Source organism: Pagrus pagrus (genome assembly GCF_965226575.1).
Source record: "Pagrus pagrus genome assembly, chromosome: 1".
NCBI classification, from domain to species: Eukaryota; Metazoa; Chordata; class Actinopteri; order Spariformes; family Sparidae; genus Pagrus; species Pagrus pagrus.
Genome location: NC_140185.1, coordinates 16024962 through 16043733, shown reverse-complemented (window position 1 = coordinate 16043733; position 18772 = coordinate 16024962). Strand labels below are relative to the sequence as shown.

The 18772-nt window shown below is 39.1% G+C and overlaps 1 protein-coding gene across 1 annotated transcript; it reads left to right on the top strand.

Moving 5' to 3' along the window:
* The first annotated feature begins 1456 nt into the window (after positions 1-1456).
* Positions 1457-18440, top strand: LOC311262383 (photoreceptor-specific nuclear receptor-like). Its single transcript, XM_084361721.1, has 11 exons — positions 1457-1573; positions 3494-3558; positions 6194-6274; positions 12014-12776; positions 13368-13518; positions 13919-14022; positions 14287-14586; positions 15136-15314; positions 16144-16384; positions 16822-16927; positions 17982-18440. The coding sequence occupies exons 4-11, from the start codon at positions 12674-12676 to the stop codon at positions 18112-18114; spliced, it is 1317 nt and encodes a 438-aa protein (XP_084217847.1). The 5' UTR covers positions 1457-1573; positions 3494-3558; positions 6194-6274; positions 12014-12673; the 3' UTR covers positions 18115-18440.
* Positions 18441-18772: the final 332 nt, after the last annotated feature.

Sequence of the window (18772 nt, the reverse complement as noted above, 5' to 3'; positions counted from 1 at the left end):
TTTTTTGTGAATGTACCCGAGTCAAACCTTTGTGTAAAAGCATAATTACGACGAAAAAGCCACTTTTAAGATTTACCGTATTTTCGTTTTTTGGTCAAAATCATTTTCAATGGCGTGCTAGGGGCAACGTTACTGTAGCATCAAAATCGCTATTTTTAAAACACTAAGAAGACCCGACACAACATGAAACTTTGCTCGTAGTACCACCAGGGTCTCTACACATGAACACGAGCATTGAGAACATTGTTTGTGTACACAGAGTTTACTAAAAAGAAGGTTTTTGAAACAACTCACGGTAGCAGTTGCTTGCTCCGCTCGCCGCCGTCCTGCCAGTCGAGATGTGTCGATCCCCAAGTGCGACATAACATGGAGGTGGAAAGCTCCGAAAGTTTAGTTCCATATAAATACACAGATAATTTGTTGTTTTGTCGTTAGCGAAAAACAATATTGACCTTGAAGTTGAAAAAGGAGCCTCATATAAGAAACAATACTAAAATCAAAATCTCACGTGGATAGTTGTTGCCAGAAGACAGTAGGCTATCGGGGATCGATGCTTCCCCACTGGCAGGACGGCGGTGAGCGGAACAAGCGACTGCTACCGTGAGTTGTTCAAAAACGCTATATTTTAGGCTATACACAAGTGTTTTCTGTTGTTCGGGCTGATTAGACGCAGCTGAAATTGTGGCAATTACGTGATGTCAGTGAACACTATGAAGAATAGTAAAGATGTAATAAGGGGGGAACCAAACTAACAGGTGCTGTGATGTCAGACAGTCACACACATTATGTACAACTACAAGCCCATGAAGTCAATCAGGCAGGATAAGTGAATGCCTGTGTGTGTGTGTGTGTGTGTGTGTGTGTGTACCAAAGGTGTGTAGGGCCTTTCAAAGAAAAGTTGTGGGTTGTACAATCAAATCAATCAATCAAAGAAAAAATTTAATTAAATTTAGCTTACGTCAATGAAGTGAACTAGGTGAAAACTTTTTATATAATAACACTGACAAGAACAGTTCATGTAAAAAACTTACAATACATTAGACAGGCGTAGAGCATATTTAATTTGTTATATATTCCCACTCTTCGCTAGAGCATGTTTTCTCCCATTTTATAATGTTGTGTTACTTTGTAAACGTTTGCAGCAATTATCTTTTACAAAAGAAATTGACTTAACAATATAAATTTGTATGGAGAGAGATTTTAAAAACTTAGATTCAAATGAAATACAAATATTTTACCAAACAGAATAATTGAATTTAATATTGCGGGACATTTCCAGAATCCCTAACGTAAAGTTTAAGCGTGTAAATGTAAAATAAATGTTGAGTGCTCTTAGCCATCACAGTCAAAAGCTCCTTTAGGCTAGCATGTTTAGCCTAACTCAGACTGGAAGCAGGGTAAGAGCTAGCAGACAGTGAGGCCTTACAGCAGCTCAGTGTTTACATGTTCTCACTTTTTAGCTAGTGAGCTGGCTGGCAGTAGACCCCAGGATGATCTGGGGTTCCTACAAAGCTGGGTTAGTGTACTAAAATGGCGGCTTCCCCACGAGGTCTGCAGCACCTAACAGCTGTTGGTGAGTATAGCTCCAATACATGAGGTAACTAAGTACTTTAATCAAAGGAGCAATGTTTCTGCTTATTTTTACATGGAAATACAAAGTGTAAACAGCAACTTTAACAACTCCAAAGCTGTCTAATGGTGTTTGGAAGGCACCTTTGACAAAGCTAGTGTAATGTTAGCTTGTAGGTTGTGCTACGTTGGACTAAATGCACCAAGGTTGTTCTTCTGAATAAGGTCAATACACTAAATATGAAGCTGCAAAGTTAGCTTAGCAAAAAAAACAATATGGAAATGGGGAAGAAGCTAGCCTGAAAAAAAAAAAAATCAAAATACAAACAACAATCATTTGTGGTTTTATGGAGATTGTGTGCTCTTTGTCTGACTTACCTTTGGACCAAGCTAGGCTATCTGATAAGCTAAGCTAATTGCCTCTTGGCTCCAGCTTCATTCTTAAAGCACAAAGATGAGAGTGGTAAAGCTCCTCTCAGCTCTCTGCAAGACTTATTTAATTTGATTAAAAGAGGACATTTACAAAAACATGTAAATATATAAGAATATGCAAGGGTTTATTTACTTTAATAGTTTAATAAGTTTAATTAATGACTACAATTTGTATGTGATTTAAATTACATTTTGTAGTTTAAAAAAATACATACTGTATATAATCGTTATCCTATATAATAATATATAAAATTAGAGCGTGAAAGATCTGTCGTTTGGCTCATATTATTGGTCTATATTTGCCTAGCACAAGTAAAACAATGTATATGTTGTCCGATAGCGCCAATATGAAACTTTTTTTTAGAGATTGTAATGCAGAAAAAGGGATTCAAGGGATTATTGGAAAAAATGTGTTTATATCGGTCGATATATTGATGTCAGAATTGTTTTACCCTCGTATAGTGGTATTGGTATCGGCTCCAAAAATCAAGTTTCGTGTTGGAAATGTCGGATATTTAGAGTATATGGTTCTGAATAATATACAATTGATTACATATGATTATACTGACAACATGCTCCCAGTGGTCAGCAGTGAAACAGTCTCAAAATCGGCCTTTAGTTTAATTTACTGGGTTAAATGAGCTTGCATACCTGATATTTACTCAGGCAATTGATTTCCTCACTCTGATTATTATTGGGATGGCAGATGGTGGGTCGGTGGTAATCCCAGCTGCCCATAGGCCTGACCCCGTGTACTCTACCCACCTCCTCCCAAACCAACACCCCCCTCCCCCCGAAATCTTAACGAACCCGCTGAGCTGCGCGGCCAAAGAGCTGCTTTAAACTGGTGAGTAATGGCTGTGTCAGCAGTCAGTAGATGAGCCAGAGGGTGAGGGAGGTGCACGGGTGAGGGGATGAGTGGGGTATTAGAGCCCCATTAAGTGGGCTCCATTGTTGATGAAAGAATGTATTGTGAACGCTGCTTCCACTGTTACTGTACTCCCCCAAAGGAAAGGTTTACAAAGTGTTTTACATCGTATATTTTATATGTTTCAGTAAAATATGAACTTAGAAGAGCAACTATTTATGTTTGAACTACATTTTCTAATACAATTAAGCAAATTTAAAATAAAATATCATTATTAGGGTTTATTGGATGGCTATTTTTTGATCAGTTGATACATTTTTGAGTCAAAAATGTCAGAAATAATGGACTGTATGAGACAGTTACTCCTGTCTCAATTCAACAGACAAAAATCAATTACTAAATATACCTGATGAGACCATGAGACCATGACATGAGAGATGTTTCAGGATTTCAATTTCGTACAAAGTTATAAATTTAGAAAGAACAACGCTCCTAGAAGTGCATCCCTACAGCCATCTGTTAAAACAAAGCACTAAAACTGTATTGTTACTCACAGAAATGTAACAATAGTCATTTCAGTTACCTCATTTCTATAATCTTCTTGCTTCCTCTGTGTTTCCACAGGAGCGCTAATCTACAGTCATCTGAACTAATCCCCAGCAGCAGCAGAAGCAGCAGCAGTGGTCAAGGTAATTGAGGTCTTTGACTGAAATACAACTGACAGACGTTTGCCCAATAAGATTTTTTTACTCAGCTAATGCAAAAATGAAATTTAGGACAGGTGAGAAGTAGACGTGGAGTTAGCGGCTGAAACTGAAGGTGTTAAACCTCAAAGACAAGTCACTGCGATCTGCTTCCTGCTGCCCTCCAGGCTTTGCAACAAAACAGAAATAATTTATTAAGATGGGAAATTAAATTCTCTTTAGTGAACAGCAGTTACAGTAGGTTGTAAACTAGTTGTAACCTTGAAAATCTTTAAATATTATCGATAAAATTACTGTTTTGAGAAGTCTATTCAGCCAAATATCTATATTGTTTGAATTTAGTTTTCTAAAGGGATTAAATAATACCTTTTAAAAAAAGTTTTAATTGGTAAGTAAGTGTTAATACCTGGTTAATAAAAGAATACCTGGAATTTTTTAATCCTACTCTTTGACAACAGTTGACATTCAAAAGGATTATTTAAATCTTCTTAAGTTGATTCATCGCTGAACAGCACTGTGGACTTAAGTGTTGTCAAAGATATAATCATAAGATCCACAGAGAGTCAAGTTTATCTTTCTTCATTGATTTGGTTGTTTAACAACCTTTATTACCGACAAAACCAATGAAGTGGGGTGCTCTGAAATGAGGAATTATAAGAAAGTCAAAAAATGTGATGCAGACTAGCATCAGACACACACACGCACACAGACACACACACACAGAGAGAGAGAGAGAGAGAGAGAGAGAGAGAGAGAGAGAGAGCACCCATGGGCGAGAAGAACAGAAGTGTCCAGAGGATAATAAAACTCTTTGATCATGAAGCCTTAATTCGCTCCACAGTTCTCTGCTTTATCAATCAAGTGTACGAAATCCACTGGAGTCTGTGTTAACAGTGACAATATACGCTCATCTCCTCTATGTATCCTCACTGCATTATGGTAAACTATGAGGCTGTTTATCCCTGGCATTAATATGTGCCTTCGGTGATCCGATCAGACGGGGACGGCAGTTCACACCTGGCATCAAGATGCGACATGAAGAGGGGAATTTCTCCCCCTCTTAATGTCCTTGTTGCTGTTGTTGACTGTATTTTCTGTGTCTGCTCCTACCTTTAGTATGCTGGTGTACTGGTTTCCAAAACCTTTTCAAATTGTCATGAATTGTTGCTAATAACTGTTAGATTTAAGTGACCTTGGCCATTCAACTTAATACAAAAACCATCCTTACCCACATATCTACCAAATGTCACTCAACACCTGGACTCTTATCATATCATCAATGAGGATTTATGTCTTGTTTTCTTGTTGCCGTAGTTTCTGTGTTGTTACACCTTTTCACCAATTAAAAAAAAACTAAAAAACTTAGATATCAGTTTTATGTGAATAAAATCAATGAGAGCAGAAAAAAAAGAAATACAAAAGACATGCATGTTTTGCACCATTTACTATGACGTCATTACGTGGACTGCCCTCCGAGCACCGCTAACTGTGACTGACTCTCAGCGTCCCTGAATATAAACATTGAAATGTAAGGACACACCTGAATATGTGACATCATGCTCATATTTAAGCCAAAGAACTTGAGCGTGGATGGATGGGTCAACAAAACATCAGACTTTAACAGAAGAAACTGCGATTTCCTCTAACGTCAATAATAATTGATAATTGTTGTTTTTTTTCATTATTTTTTAAAAAAACTATGACCACAATCTAACCTCAACCTTGATTTTATCTTTTTCCAGTGATTCGTAACAGTTTTGGACAGAAGTGACCAAAGGTGTGTCCTGCTGAATGGCATCCATTTTGCCAATTTTTTATTACAGTCCTTCAAAGTCTTTGATATATTGAAATGGATGTAAACTACAACCTGACTCGTGTGCAGCGACCTACCACAGTAATTCCAGTTTCTGTCTATTGTATGCCTTAAATGTAAACAGTGTTAATTAAAACAAAAAACAAAACATTGCCAGCAGCAGCAGCAGTTGGCGGCTAAGTGTCTGTATATCTCCTAAACAAACCGCAGGGCCCTGAGCTGCATCAAGAGGCTCAGCCGAGGTCCAATCTGACATTTATCTCTCACGGCCGTTCTGCTGATGACAGCACGACTGTGCTTTATGAAGCAGCTGTTTACTGTCAGAGATCTAGGTCAGGACAGAAAGAGCTGGACACACGACTGGTCAGAGTCCTGCAACAGTTAACACAGACCGTATCCCCAGTACATCTGTAAGGGCCCCTGATTTGACAGGGCCCCGAACGATGCTCAGAATTTTTAAATAATTTCAAAAACGTTGAAATTAGTATTGGACAAGATTTCTCAGGCTATGACAACGATGGAGACAGAAAACAAATGATAAAAATATAGAATTGATCTCAATCAAACAGAAACTTTATTAATGATGGTGGTTTATGCCAGGGGTTTATAGGGATTGAATATCAGGGGACCCTGAATATGAACAGCAAATTTAAAATAGAAATCTGGCTCATAGTTTCGTAGATGATTGACTGACTGACACAAATAAAAAATATACATTTATTAGAAAAGAAAACTCGTAATAAAGGAAATGGAGGAAACACTTCATGAATCACAGACTATCCCTTTAAAATCTGTCTTTGTTGTCAGACCATCGTCAGTTGGAGATGAGTGATGTGGAAGATGAAGATCTGCTGCCAGAGCTTTCCACCTGACACACCTGACTCACAGGTAAGAGGCTCAGCGGCCACAGTCAGATCCCAAAGGCAGCTTTATCACGTTGTTATATAATACACACACACATTGATGCAGGGCTGATGTGAGGACGCAGCCACACTGCCGTCGTCAGCACTGGACAGATCAGATTTAACAACCCCCCCTCATCTCCACCCTCCTCCTTGAGTTTCCTTCATGATCCATGGTAACACTCACCCCTTGTGTATGAGTGTATGCAGTTATCCTCTTTCATATGTGTGGCCTGGTAGTGAGGTTACTCAGTGTGAGGGCGGTGATGTAATCAGGTGTGTTGTAATGCGTAAACAACAGGTGTGATAACAGAAGGCTTGTTTAGATCAAATCATTTTATTACGGTTGGTCGACTGACAACAGAAAACATGATTTTTCTGACACCTGAAAGTGTAGAAGAGTTCATTTATGTCACTAGTACGATCAAATAATTGGCAAATCAAATGATAATTTTATTCTGTTGATACTTACAATACTCTGTTTAATTAACTGGATTAACTGTTTAATTGTCAAATAAAAATGCTTTCATCACAAAGCTTAAAATCCAATCTTGGCCCGATACTTAAAAAAGACTTTGGGGGCAGATCAGACTTGGCCCAAGGATCAGTTGAGGAGATTTTGATGTGTCTGGTACTATTAGATGTAATTAATACATTATGTACTGTACAGTGTGTTGGTAGTTAATGTTGAGGACTTTGAAGTCAGAAAATCAACCTTAAAGCAACAAAATGTAACTTCCTGGGGAAAGATAGTTGATTCTTGAGTCTCATCCCTCGACGTGATGCTTTGGGTTGGCAGCTGTGGTTGGATGACATCTTGTTGCTTGAAAGGAAAATGAAGAGGCTGCAGCTTTGTCACATGTTGAACTGCTGTGTTGCTTTCAGACGTGTTTTCAGTCTCATATGAAGACGAGAATCATTAATGTCGTTACTGTACATAACTCGGCTCCTCTAATCATTCTTTGAATCCTAATATAAGGCTGCTCCCATGCTAATCTATTTGTCTTGGCATAATCTATGGCCTGCTCATGTAAGCAAGTCTTTACCTAAAACTTTGATGGTGTCACTGCAGCTTATCATTATTATGTAAAGTGTCACAATGCTGCGATTGGTTGAGCCTGCAGGCTGCAGCCAGTCGTCTCATCCACAGACTCATCTTCTAAACATAGAGAGCAGATCTGATCTGCAGCTCAACACAGTCACACTCCTACAGCAGGTGTTACTTTAATACAACACTGGCCTTATTAATGAAGGGAACAGATACAGACTGTGTGTTCCTTTCAGCGATCTGCATCTGTAGTCAGTATTTGCATGTTTGCGTTTCAGTTTTTATGTCTTTTATTGTCCTGTGGTGGAAGAAAACACATTTGATCTCTCCTTGTTGCTGGAAGTGAGACAAATATAACCAAAAATTGTGACCAAACATAAAAAAAAAAAAAAATGTAGCGATAAATTTGTCCATTGATCAAAGAACAGATGATTCATTTTGTTAAAATCCAGGAATATTGTTAAGGATTTCTCAATATTGCATGATAGGGCCAGAAACATCTATATTCCAGCTTAAACCAGAATTAAAGACGTGTTTTTTTAAAAAGAAGCACTGAGCGGGTCGGCGCCAACTGAGGAGTGATCACTAAATGTTGAACATTATTGTGATTTGAACGAGGAAGAGCTGCAGGAACCCACTTTGTGAACAACCAATATTTCAGAATGCTTTGAACCCAAATCCTCCTTTAATGATGACTTTTTTTAAAATATAAAAATACCTGTGTTTAATAATTGAGGGTTAACAAACCCAAACCTTGACCCTTTTTGCATACCTCAAATTATTTGAGTGGATAATAAAAGTGATTTCAATAAATAATAAAGCAATAATGCTATCACTCATGAGGTCCTCATAAGATATTAAAAAGGCACCACCAGCACATTATAAGTAAATTAAAGCTGCATAATACATGAAGAAGAGATGAGTCAGACACTGGTCGGTTAGCTGATTTTGATCTAAATAATAGACGGGTCTAAATGCAGTTTCTGGGGCCTTTTACCATCTGAGGAGAACATTTCTCGAGTATAAATTAAATATATAAAGTAATAGTTAATTATCATAAGCATGGACTAAAAAACATGAGAGAGGTTTGTTTACAATTAATGAAAATAAATCATTTCAGTAATAAAAAGTTGAGAAAGTTTGGTTTTATGATATTAAATATGGTTGAAATGAGATATTATTTCCCCGGGACTTGGCCTAAATAAATAACCCAACATCAGATAAAATAATGATACACAAACATACAATAACTTAATGTCAGTGTCAATAAAATGCAAACAAAATATCTGCAAACAAGATATGTAAACGTGTGTTTAATGTTGTGTAGGTTGTAACAAAAAATCTTCAAAAATAAAATGTGACTTACTCATGTGAATATATTCAAGAAGATGCCACATGATTACATTGAGCACAGCAAACAGCAAAGAATCACCGTGTTTTGATCTTTTCGGTGAATTTTGTTAACAATGAGCAACATCTTTTGGCACATATGACAGCAGTGAGCTCTCTTTTTACTCAACAGAAAGCAAGAAAAGTCTGAAAGACCCAGGAAACACATGAAACACAAATATAAGATAGAATCGACAGGACAATTACAATTAACAAAGTCGGGTGAAGTTGTGTAGTCAAAAGCTCCATACAGCTCTCATGGTGTAATCCAAGTCTCTCGCAGCCCCGCGATCCCAAATTGATTTGAATAAGGCTTTTTTTACACCCTTGACGTGTGTCTGAGCTCATGCACCCACTTCAGATGGGGTGCTTAGCTTAGCGGCTATACAGCAAAGGTTTTGGCTTAAAAAAGTGTGTAAATTAATTTGGGATCGTGGAGCTGTAAGAGACTTGGATTACGAGCTGTATGGAGACATTTTGTTTGTTTTTGCTGTTGCTTTTTACATTTCAAAATAAGTCCCCATCTACTTCAGTTGTTTAGGAGAATACTGCAACACTGTTTTTCTGTGAAGTTAATGTTTTGTAGACTACAAACCTCACCTGACTTTCCACCTGCATGAGCGTGAGTAGATGACGTCTAAATTTTCATGTTTGGGTGAACCTATCCTTAAAAAATGTCCAAATCCACACAAGTGATCGGTGAGTAATTCAGGTGAATCCACGCAGAGAGCCTGCAGACCACTGATCTCAGAAAACTAATTAACTGTTAAATCTTACAAAGGTCAACAGTGTGTTGGCCAAGGGTGAAGAGAGTAGCCACCATATGGCCGAAGATGCCCACAAGGAGTGTGTCTTCACTGCTCTTTTAATCTTTTGAGCTAATTGTGTCTCTTCCCCCCCTCGTCTTCTGGTGACTGCGGCTGGTGCCCAGGCAGACAAAATGTGGTCAAACTCTAATCTCCTTAAATGCTTTCCACTTAGTTTTTCCAATTATGGTCGGCCTTGTTATTGTGGAGCTCGAACTCGCTGACATGGACATTAATTTTGCTCTCCTAGCTAATTTTCTACTTAGAGTTTAGCAGTGATCACACGGTTCTGGCATTGAGGACAGTTGTTTTAATGCCAAACAGATACATGTTACACAAAATAACCAGCTGTCAACACAAATCAATCAACTCTGTGTTGAATTAAACAAGTCAATATTTTTTATATGATCACATGACTGTGTGTAATATGTTGCGCAGTCAGAATTGAGACAGATTTTAGACATATGGAGGTTTTGAGTATTATTTGCTTCCACATATTTATGTGGTTCCTGGAAAAACGATCAGGTAGGGAGGAACTTGTTGAGGATATCGATTGGCATCTATAGGAGCCTATAGTGTTAGTGCTGAGTGTGAACTACGCCCCTCGCCATGCAGCTGCATGACAAAGCAACCGACTAGGAGCTCCCATTGACCACAGCTGAGTAAGTGCTGAGAGGGCTCGCCAAACACAGCAGCACAGCACCATCAAAGACTGACAGCTGCATATTTGACGACAGGTAATTCAGTACCAAGGTGGTTTTCTTTCAATCCGGGGGCCTAGTTAGTCAACTAATAGGAGCGCTAACGTTAGCTGCATGGCTGAATGGGCAAGCATGAACAGTCCAACAGCAGCTAAGCTTTGTAAAACACCTCTTCCCTGTCGTCAAACTGGCTAGGTCTTGGAGTTTGTGTTCGTTGGAGCCGGTTCTGTTCATCAGGAAACTCCGTAAATCACAGAGGGTTCAGGCAAAGCAGCAGGAGGAAATTGCCAGGAAAACCAGGAAACATTGTCTCCATAAAATATGATCCGTCCCCCAAATCAGTGAATAAAGTTTAAAATTCATGTTTTTGTGCAGTAATCAGTAAAACACTTTTGTGTCATTCTGATATGAAATCTAAGCTCGGTTTGTGTGAATGTAAACTCATCCTCATGCCTAAAAAAGGCACCAGTTCTCTAAAATAGCAGGGCACATTATATGGCCCAGCTCAAACCAACACAGAGTAATCATTAACCTTACAGATGCTATCAGCTCGATGCCCTGTCTTTTAGCCTGTTTTAGCTCATTGTTTGAGTTTTGTGGCCCACAACAGGCAGCTAATAAACCTGCTGCCCATCAGATGATGTTAGCGACCAGCTGGTGAAAAAGTGGAATATTGAGTAACATTTCTATCAGGAGTGGGGGAGAGAAAAAGCTAAAAGGAAAGTGATTATGGCGACTCCAAATGAACCTTACTGTTGCTTTATAAAGGGATAATATGTCAGATGTTGCGGTTTGAGCTCGTTCCTCTGTGAAAACTCAATTAGTGCAGCTTTAAAGTGCTCATATGTCCAATGTAAGAACAGAGTCCTGAGCGCAGTTATTAACACGCATTAGAACAAACAGCAAACAGAAAAACAAACAACAACGACTCAGTGCAGATGCCAGCGCACAGATGTCAGAAACATGGCAGCTCGCGTCCTCTTCAGATTAAGAACATTCACTTGAACCGCTCAACTGTGTGAAGAAACAAATGATGAAAATGAGCAGAGAGTTGATCATTAGAGAACGATTGTACTGTCATTAACGACAGAAGCGTTGTTTGACTCCTGCTTTGAGTTTTACATCCTCCATGACCCTTCTCCTGTTTGTTTTTCATGCTCAGAATGAGTGTTTTTAAAGACTGGTTTGTTTTTTGTTTTGAGGCCTTTCTTGTCATAATCACAGCAATAATGTGCGAAGCTTGTCATTTCGCTCCAAATTGTCTGACGTTTTTGGTAAACAGCAAGTCAATTTCGTTTAAAAATGATTACAAGGCTGCATGTGTTGTAGTCCCTCCCTGAGTTTTGTCTGCTTGTTCTTGGCAGATCTGGTCCGTAGCAGCTCAGAGCTGCCGCCTATGTAAATGCCACATGTATGATGATTCTGGCTACTTAATAATAAATGCGAGACCCTCATGAATGAGCTAAATTAGTGCAGGCGAAAACATCAGCCATTCAAAACTCTATTATTCCCTCTGTGACCTTTTTCTCCTGGCAGCCAGAGGGAAGCGGATGATCTCTAGTTTGTCAAAAAAGAGCGAAATGGGAGTTAATAGGCAGCTCTTCGGCAAACACTGGGAGTCATTATGAATGGGAGGCAATCACACAGATCAAATATACAGCAGGGGGAAATGGAGCTGGAATTTTGAGGCAAAAGGAGGAGGGAAAGGAGGGGAAACACAAATTGAAGAGGCTGGTAAATATAATAATGTGCGCCTCATGTAATCATCCCTTTAAATGCAGATACCGAAGAGGAGTGCTGACTGATGGATGCCCTCGTGGACAGAGGAGACACGAGAAGACGGAGCTGGATGGGAACTGGTCTAAAGTTACAACTCTTCTACGAGAGAGCCGCAGTTTTAGAAGTCATCGCTGTTTTCTTTGTTTTTCTTCTGTTTTTTGTTTGTGATGAAGATCCGAGTCCGAGCAGCACCAATGTTCCGTCAATGTGACTGATTGATCCAGTAGATGAACAGTAAAGATTAAGAGGATGACAAATAAGCATGCTGCTTACACAGCGCGTGGGGCTAATCCTAACCCCTCCGCCCCCCGGGGCTCCCTTTTGAGGAGCTGCCACCGAGAAGCACCCACAGACAGTGACGGAGGGAGGACACACAACCTGTTGACTTGCAACAAGTGGGAGCTAGAGCTCATGGCAGGACCCCAACCCATCTGCATCACCACACAGTAGAGGATCTGCAGGGAACTAGACCTACCATCTGCCCACTGGGGACCACTGGAGGCCTGACAGTGACACATTTCTGTCCCTAACGAAAGGAACTTGAACTTTTTGTGTTAATCGTGGACAATATATTTTGAAAATTTTAAACTCCAGAGAAGAGGACTAACAATTCGGAGCAAAGTTTGTGATCTTCATTCATCATCACTCCGGGAGACATTTTTATGATAAAAATGATGGAGGATCACCTGTCGAAGATCCCCATGATGTCGTCCGCTTCCCCCAGTGAGTCCTCTGGGAGCGGCGGGACTGACGACAGCAGAGGAGGTAAGAGTTTCACCTGGAGCGACAGGTGATGAAGCCTGAAAGATGGGATGCAAACTGACTGATGGAGGCTTTCTGTTTGAGATGACACAACTGTTTTAAGGCCTTTTTATCTATTTAAATATTTAACTCAACAATCATCTGTATAATTTTATTTTAAGTTTCTTTAACTCCACACAAGTATGAAGCGTTAATAGCTCCAAGCTTGCACAACTGAATTTCTTAAATACAGATATACTTAATTAAAGTAGAACAAGGCCAAAATAGATATTTTTTATGCAACTGTAGGTGATGCTATCTGAATTTATGTATAATTAATGGGTTTATTTAGATTAATATCAGCATCCCTACATGGTTTGTGTTAGTTGTTAATCTGCCTTCAGCTATTTATTGTTTTAATTTCATAATCATCCCCTAAATTAGATTTCCAGACCCAAACGGCTGTTGCAATATTGACTCTAGTGTTTTGTCAAACTGTTGAGCCGCATGCAGACTGAGCTGACAGTACAGATGGCAGGCACATGTGTGAAACAATACCAGACTACATGAATGGCACTAACTGACCTGCCTTGTGTGACCGTGTTTGACTCACAGCCAAGAGTCCGGCCCCGGGGAAGGCTCTGAGCCCAGCTCTGGTCTGCAAAGTGTGCGGAGACACCAGCAGCGGGAAACACTACGGCATCTACGCCTGCAACGGCTGCAGTGGCTTCTTCAAACGCAGCGTGAGGAGGAGGCTCATTTACAGGCAAGAGGAAGCTGTCCCCGTCCCATTAAAGCCAGTTAGTTTATGAGGTGCATTATGGGAAATAAAGGCAAATGAAAGTGCGAGGATTACAGCATTTTCTTTAAATTTAGTTACTCCCAACAAAAACCCACACACAGGAAATGATTGCCATGTTTAATTTGTCACATGACAACAAAAGTGTAGCCGCCATGGGCAAAATTTAAAAGAACAGAAACTGCTTGGGTTGAGGCCGTATGATCCACTGTAATCTATGCAGATAGTAACAGGTCGCTTTACATTTCAAATAAATACATTTTAATTTCCGATATATATATTTTTTTTTTCTTCACATTATTAAATACAGTATTTTTGTAATTTTTGAGTGGACTCTCCCTTTAAAGTTTTGTCTGTGGGTCGACAGGTGCCAGGCCGGTACAGGCATGTGTCCAGTGGACAAAGCTCATCGCAACCAGTGCCAGGCGTGTCGGCTGAAGAAGTGCTTGCAGGCGGGCATGAATAAGGACGGTAAGTGTCTATTAATACTTTTATTCAACATCAGATGATATAAGATCCATACATGGCTGCAACATTTAATCAATTAGTTTTCAACTTTGAAGTTAATCGTAAAACTTTTGAGAAACGATTTATTGTTTTCAGTCATTTTTTAAAGAAAAAAGTCTTAAATGTGAAGCTTGTCTGGTGTCTTTGCTCGTCTATGACAGTAAAGAATTTCTTTTGGCTGTTTATTTTTTTTTTAATTAAAAGCCCTCATCGTTTTCCTCACTGCAGCGGTGCAGAACGAACGGCAGCCCCGCAGCACAGCTCAGGTCCGTCTGGACTCCATTGACGTGGACCCTGAGAAGGAGCACCTGGCCACCACACGAGAACCCACCTCCTCTTCCTCATCGTCTTCTTCCTCTTCCTCCTCCTCCTCTACTGGGTCTGTCATCACATGGCCACACATCACCTCCTCCATGTCCATCACCTCCTCAGTCACCCCCCAGCGCTGCATCAGTCCCCAGAACAACCACCGCTTCATGGCCAGCCTCATGACAGCCGAGACCTGTGCCAAGCTGGAGCCCGAGGACGGTGAGGACGGTTTAATGTTTGAGAGCGAGGCTGCTGGCTGGAAATTACACTCAGATGAGATTAGACAAAGAGTTACATCAATTTACGGTGCAATTATACCAAGTGTTCGTCAAAACTGTTGTTACATCCAAACCTTTGATAAAGGTACATCTCCATTTCCTGAAATGGCCTGAGGTCACCATGAGGCTGTTTCTAGGAAGAAACAGGAATTTCTTTTTAAAACAATCAGTCAAACAATCAATGATAAAACACAATAAAAAGAATCAAAATATGAAATCATGTACTATTTATAACCTGTAGTAAAAAAGATCATTCTATTAGCGGCCTTTTTGACAAACATGCTACAATTTAGCACTTAATCTTCAGCATGTAGCAGGTGGGCACAGTCATGTGAATGTGCTCAAACATAGCTTGCTAACAAGTTAAAATGTTAGCATGCAAAAACTGTATAAACCAGATCCCAAGCCTGAGGCTGGCAGCAGAACATAAGGTTAAGTAGTTTCATCTGACCCTGCGCCCTCAATCCTGACCCCATCTTTCCATTTTCAGTTGACGAGAACATCGACGTGACCAGCAACGAGCCGGAGCGAGCGTCCTCAGAGTACCACATGGCTCTGTACCCGTCCAGCTCTGAAAATGTATACGAGACCTCGGCGAGGCTGCTCTTCATGTCAGTGAAGTGGGCCAAAAACCTGCCGGTGTTTTCCAACCTGCCCTTCAGAGACCAGGTGAGACATACAGAATTAAAAATAACTTTCTATAACTTATCATATTTTCAAAATAATCAATATTCAAACTTCTATGAAATCCCATTCCCACTAGGAAAATACAAATATTTTATTTACTTATACAGACATGTAGGGGAAAAAGAAAGTTATGTGGAGGGTTAAATTTGATTTAATTTTAGATTTAGTCTTTTGACAAAAAACGTTTTTATGTTATCATTTAGTTGTTATTTGATGACAAAAATTGTAATACATTCCATCATTACTTTTTAGTAAGTTTTGTTTAGTAAGTTTTGTGTTGTTTTTGTTATTGATATAATTTTATTGATAAAATTAACAGAGTAGAGAAGATAACAATGAGAAATAATCAAATACGAAAAAAATAAGCTTGTGATACTTGTATCATTATCTTGACTTAAAAATAGATAAAAGAATATTTAATTAGTTGTAAAAACATAAAATACTATGTTATTCAAATATGTACAAAAACATAATAATGAGTCACAAATTCAGAATTTAGAAATATTTTTTAAATGACAAAATTTAAATAAATCATATTTGTGCAATAATAAGTCCTAATTTTTTGTTACTGCTTGTCAACTTTATCATATTTGTGATAATAATAATAATAATTATTATTATTATTATTACTAAAACTATTTTACCAATAAAAATAAATATTATCATTTATTAAAAAGTAATTCTTTGGCACAAATGATTTTCCATGTAATTTGTAACTTCTTTGACTGAACAGTGAAGCTGACAACAAAGCTCCAGTTGAGACGTTTCCGTCACAGTTTTTATTTTACGACTCTTGTTCGTCTCCCTGCAGGTGATCCTGCTGGAGGAGGCGTGGAGTGAGCTCTTCCTGCTCTGTGCCATCCAGTGGTCTCTGCCTCTGGACAGCTGCCCGCTGCTCTCTCTGCCCGACCTCTGCCCCGGCATGCAGGGCAAAACCAGCTACACCAGCCTGGACCTGCGCCTCCTGCAGGAAGTCTTCAGCCGCTTCAAGGCGCTCGCCGTAGATCCAACAGAATTCGCCTGCCTCAAGGCCATCGTGCTCTTCAAGCCAGGTGAGGCCAAAAACAAATAACCAACAATGGTCGCTAAGGCTTCTGTTCGGTGTTATTATAATCTCATTATTGGCATGTAAAGTTATGAGACCAAATCACAAATTCTTTCTAATTTGTGTTAGATTATTAAAACATACTGAATAAAATATTTGTCTTTTCTCACATATTTGGAAGATTTCAATTTAAGAATATTAGATGTAAGACTAAACATTTCATTAATAATTTGCATTGACTTGTTGCATTTATTTAACTTAACCACAGAGATTTTATGTAATGATTATAATAGTCATGATTAGTGACACGAGTTGAACATTTTAGATTTAATTAATTCAGCTGTCAATATAAATTAGTGCAAGTATGCAGAGAGTGACACCAGCTCATATTAAACAACTGTTTGAATTTATGTGACTCACGTTGGTGTTTCCTTTCCTCCGCAGAGACTCGTGGTTTGAAAGATCCAGAACAAGTAGAGAACCTGCAGGATCAGTCTCAAGTGATGCTGGGACAACACATCCGCTCACACTATCCCAGTCAACCGGCCAGGTAACATCCTGACTCATAACAGACACCAAAATGATTTTATGTGCTTGTTTTGGATTCGTTACATGAGCCACACTTACTCACAAAACATTCAAATTACAAAGTCCTGTTTGTCTTCTACCAGCATTTATCAGGTAATAAGTGAATTATGCATTTTGCCAATTTAAAGACAAACTCCCTGAGCTCTCCTTTTTTATGATGTAAAGGTTATTGGGTTTCCAGAAAAACAAAAACACATCACAGAAAAAGCCAATAGCATGATCCCAGAACAGCACCAGACAGAAGAAAGGTAATAAAGATGATGTAAAATAAAAAGGCAAAATAGACCAATACTGAAAAAAACAACACTTAGACTGTAAGAAAATAAACAGTTCATTAAGGTTTATCAGAATCACCAAGCAACAAAATAATCTGGCTGCAGAGCTGTATGCTTATGACGTGAACTTGAACTTGAGTTGACCTGAGTGGGAACTTGAGAATAAAAAGCATTCAAGATTTAAGGTTTGACCAATTAAAAACACATGAAACGAGAAAATGAAAAGTAAAGCTTTGAACAACTCACTGCCTGAAGAAATAATTATTAGTCCTGTGCATTGAAAGCTATTGTTCAAGTTGCTACTACTTGCTTTGACCACTGACTGTATATGGAGAGGGACGTCATGATAGCTCTACAAAAGTGACGCCAAAACATCTAAACCGCCCCCTGGTGGCTGGCTACATGTATTAAAACCCCTCCATCTCCATGTAAGCAGATAGGACATGAGCCAAACTAAACACTCAAAGCGCAAGATGGCAGCACCTCTTGTACAGTGAGAGAAAGTGGCAGAAGTCGTCCATCTTTATATATGTCCAGGGCTTTGCTTCTGACTGACTTAGTCCAAAAACTTTTTTACAATAGTTGTTTGTTTTAAACCGTGTTAAAGTGTTTCCTCCAGTTGAATCTTGACCTGTAATTCTTTTCTAAATGATGAGAAAGCAGCAAATTGTCTACACATGCTGTACCATTTCCTGTTGCATGCAGAAGTTGACTTTGTTGCTGCGTCTTGTGTGTTTTCAGGTTTGGAAAGCTGCTTCTTCTTCTTCCCTCTCTGCGTTTTGTGAATTCAGAGCGGATCGAGCTGCTGTTCTTCCACAGGACCATCGGAAACACTCCCATGGAGAAACTGTTGTGTGACATGTTCAAAAACTGAAACCATCATGCAGTTGTCAATATTCTCCAGGTCTGGAGAGGTGATATTTGACAGATATTTGCTTTGTACTTCTGTATACATATCAGAGATTCTGCGTGCGTGTTATTTTTTGTAAAAGCCACTTTATTATTTGTTCTCATCAGTTCTCATCATCATGCTTGCTGTCTATTTGTATCATATTTAGACTTTGATTTGTGTCTGAAGTGATTTACGGTCGCATTTCACCCTTCAGCGTTTCATTATTGTTGTGTTTTTTGTGACAATGCAGATCTTTGTTGGTGATAGATGGACTGTATATCCCTGCTGTCATTAATCTGACTGTTATATTCATGTTGTCATGCCTTGATAAAGTAAAAACTGCTTGAAAATTTTTTGGATTCTGTTTCTACGAGTTTCACACTTCACAAGAGATAATGTCGCCTTCAGACTTTTGCTAAAACACATGATTTAAATAATCAAATGTGTAAAGAAAGAAAAAACAGTCAAACAGTGCCTCCTTCTGTCTGCTTTAACACACAAAACCCTCAAAACACACATGCAACATTATCTCAAAGCAACGTCTCAAGCATAAAAAGGTAGACGGCAGTTGAACCACTTCGATGTGAGTTACAGTTTTCAGTTGTTAGAAACAGTTTTTGCCCGTTTTTTGTAGGAAGCC

Bases quoted from the DNA above. Each gene is read 5' to 3' on its own strand.
- LOC311262383 (XM_084361721.1), top strand. From the start codon at position 12,674: ATGATAAAAATGATGGAGGATCACCTGTCGAAGATCCCCATGATGTCG. The intron at 12,777-13,367 runs GTAAGAGTTTCA...TTTGACTCACAG, and splicing joins GACTGACGACAGCAGAGGAG to CCAAGAGTCCGGCCCCGGGG. The intron at 16,928-17,981 runs GTAACATCCTGA...GTGTGTTTTCAG, and splicing joins TATCCCAGTCAACCGGCCAG to GTTTGGAAAGCTGCTTCTTC.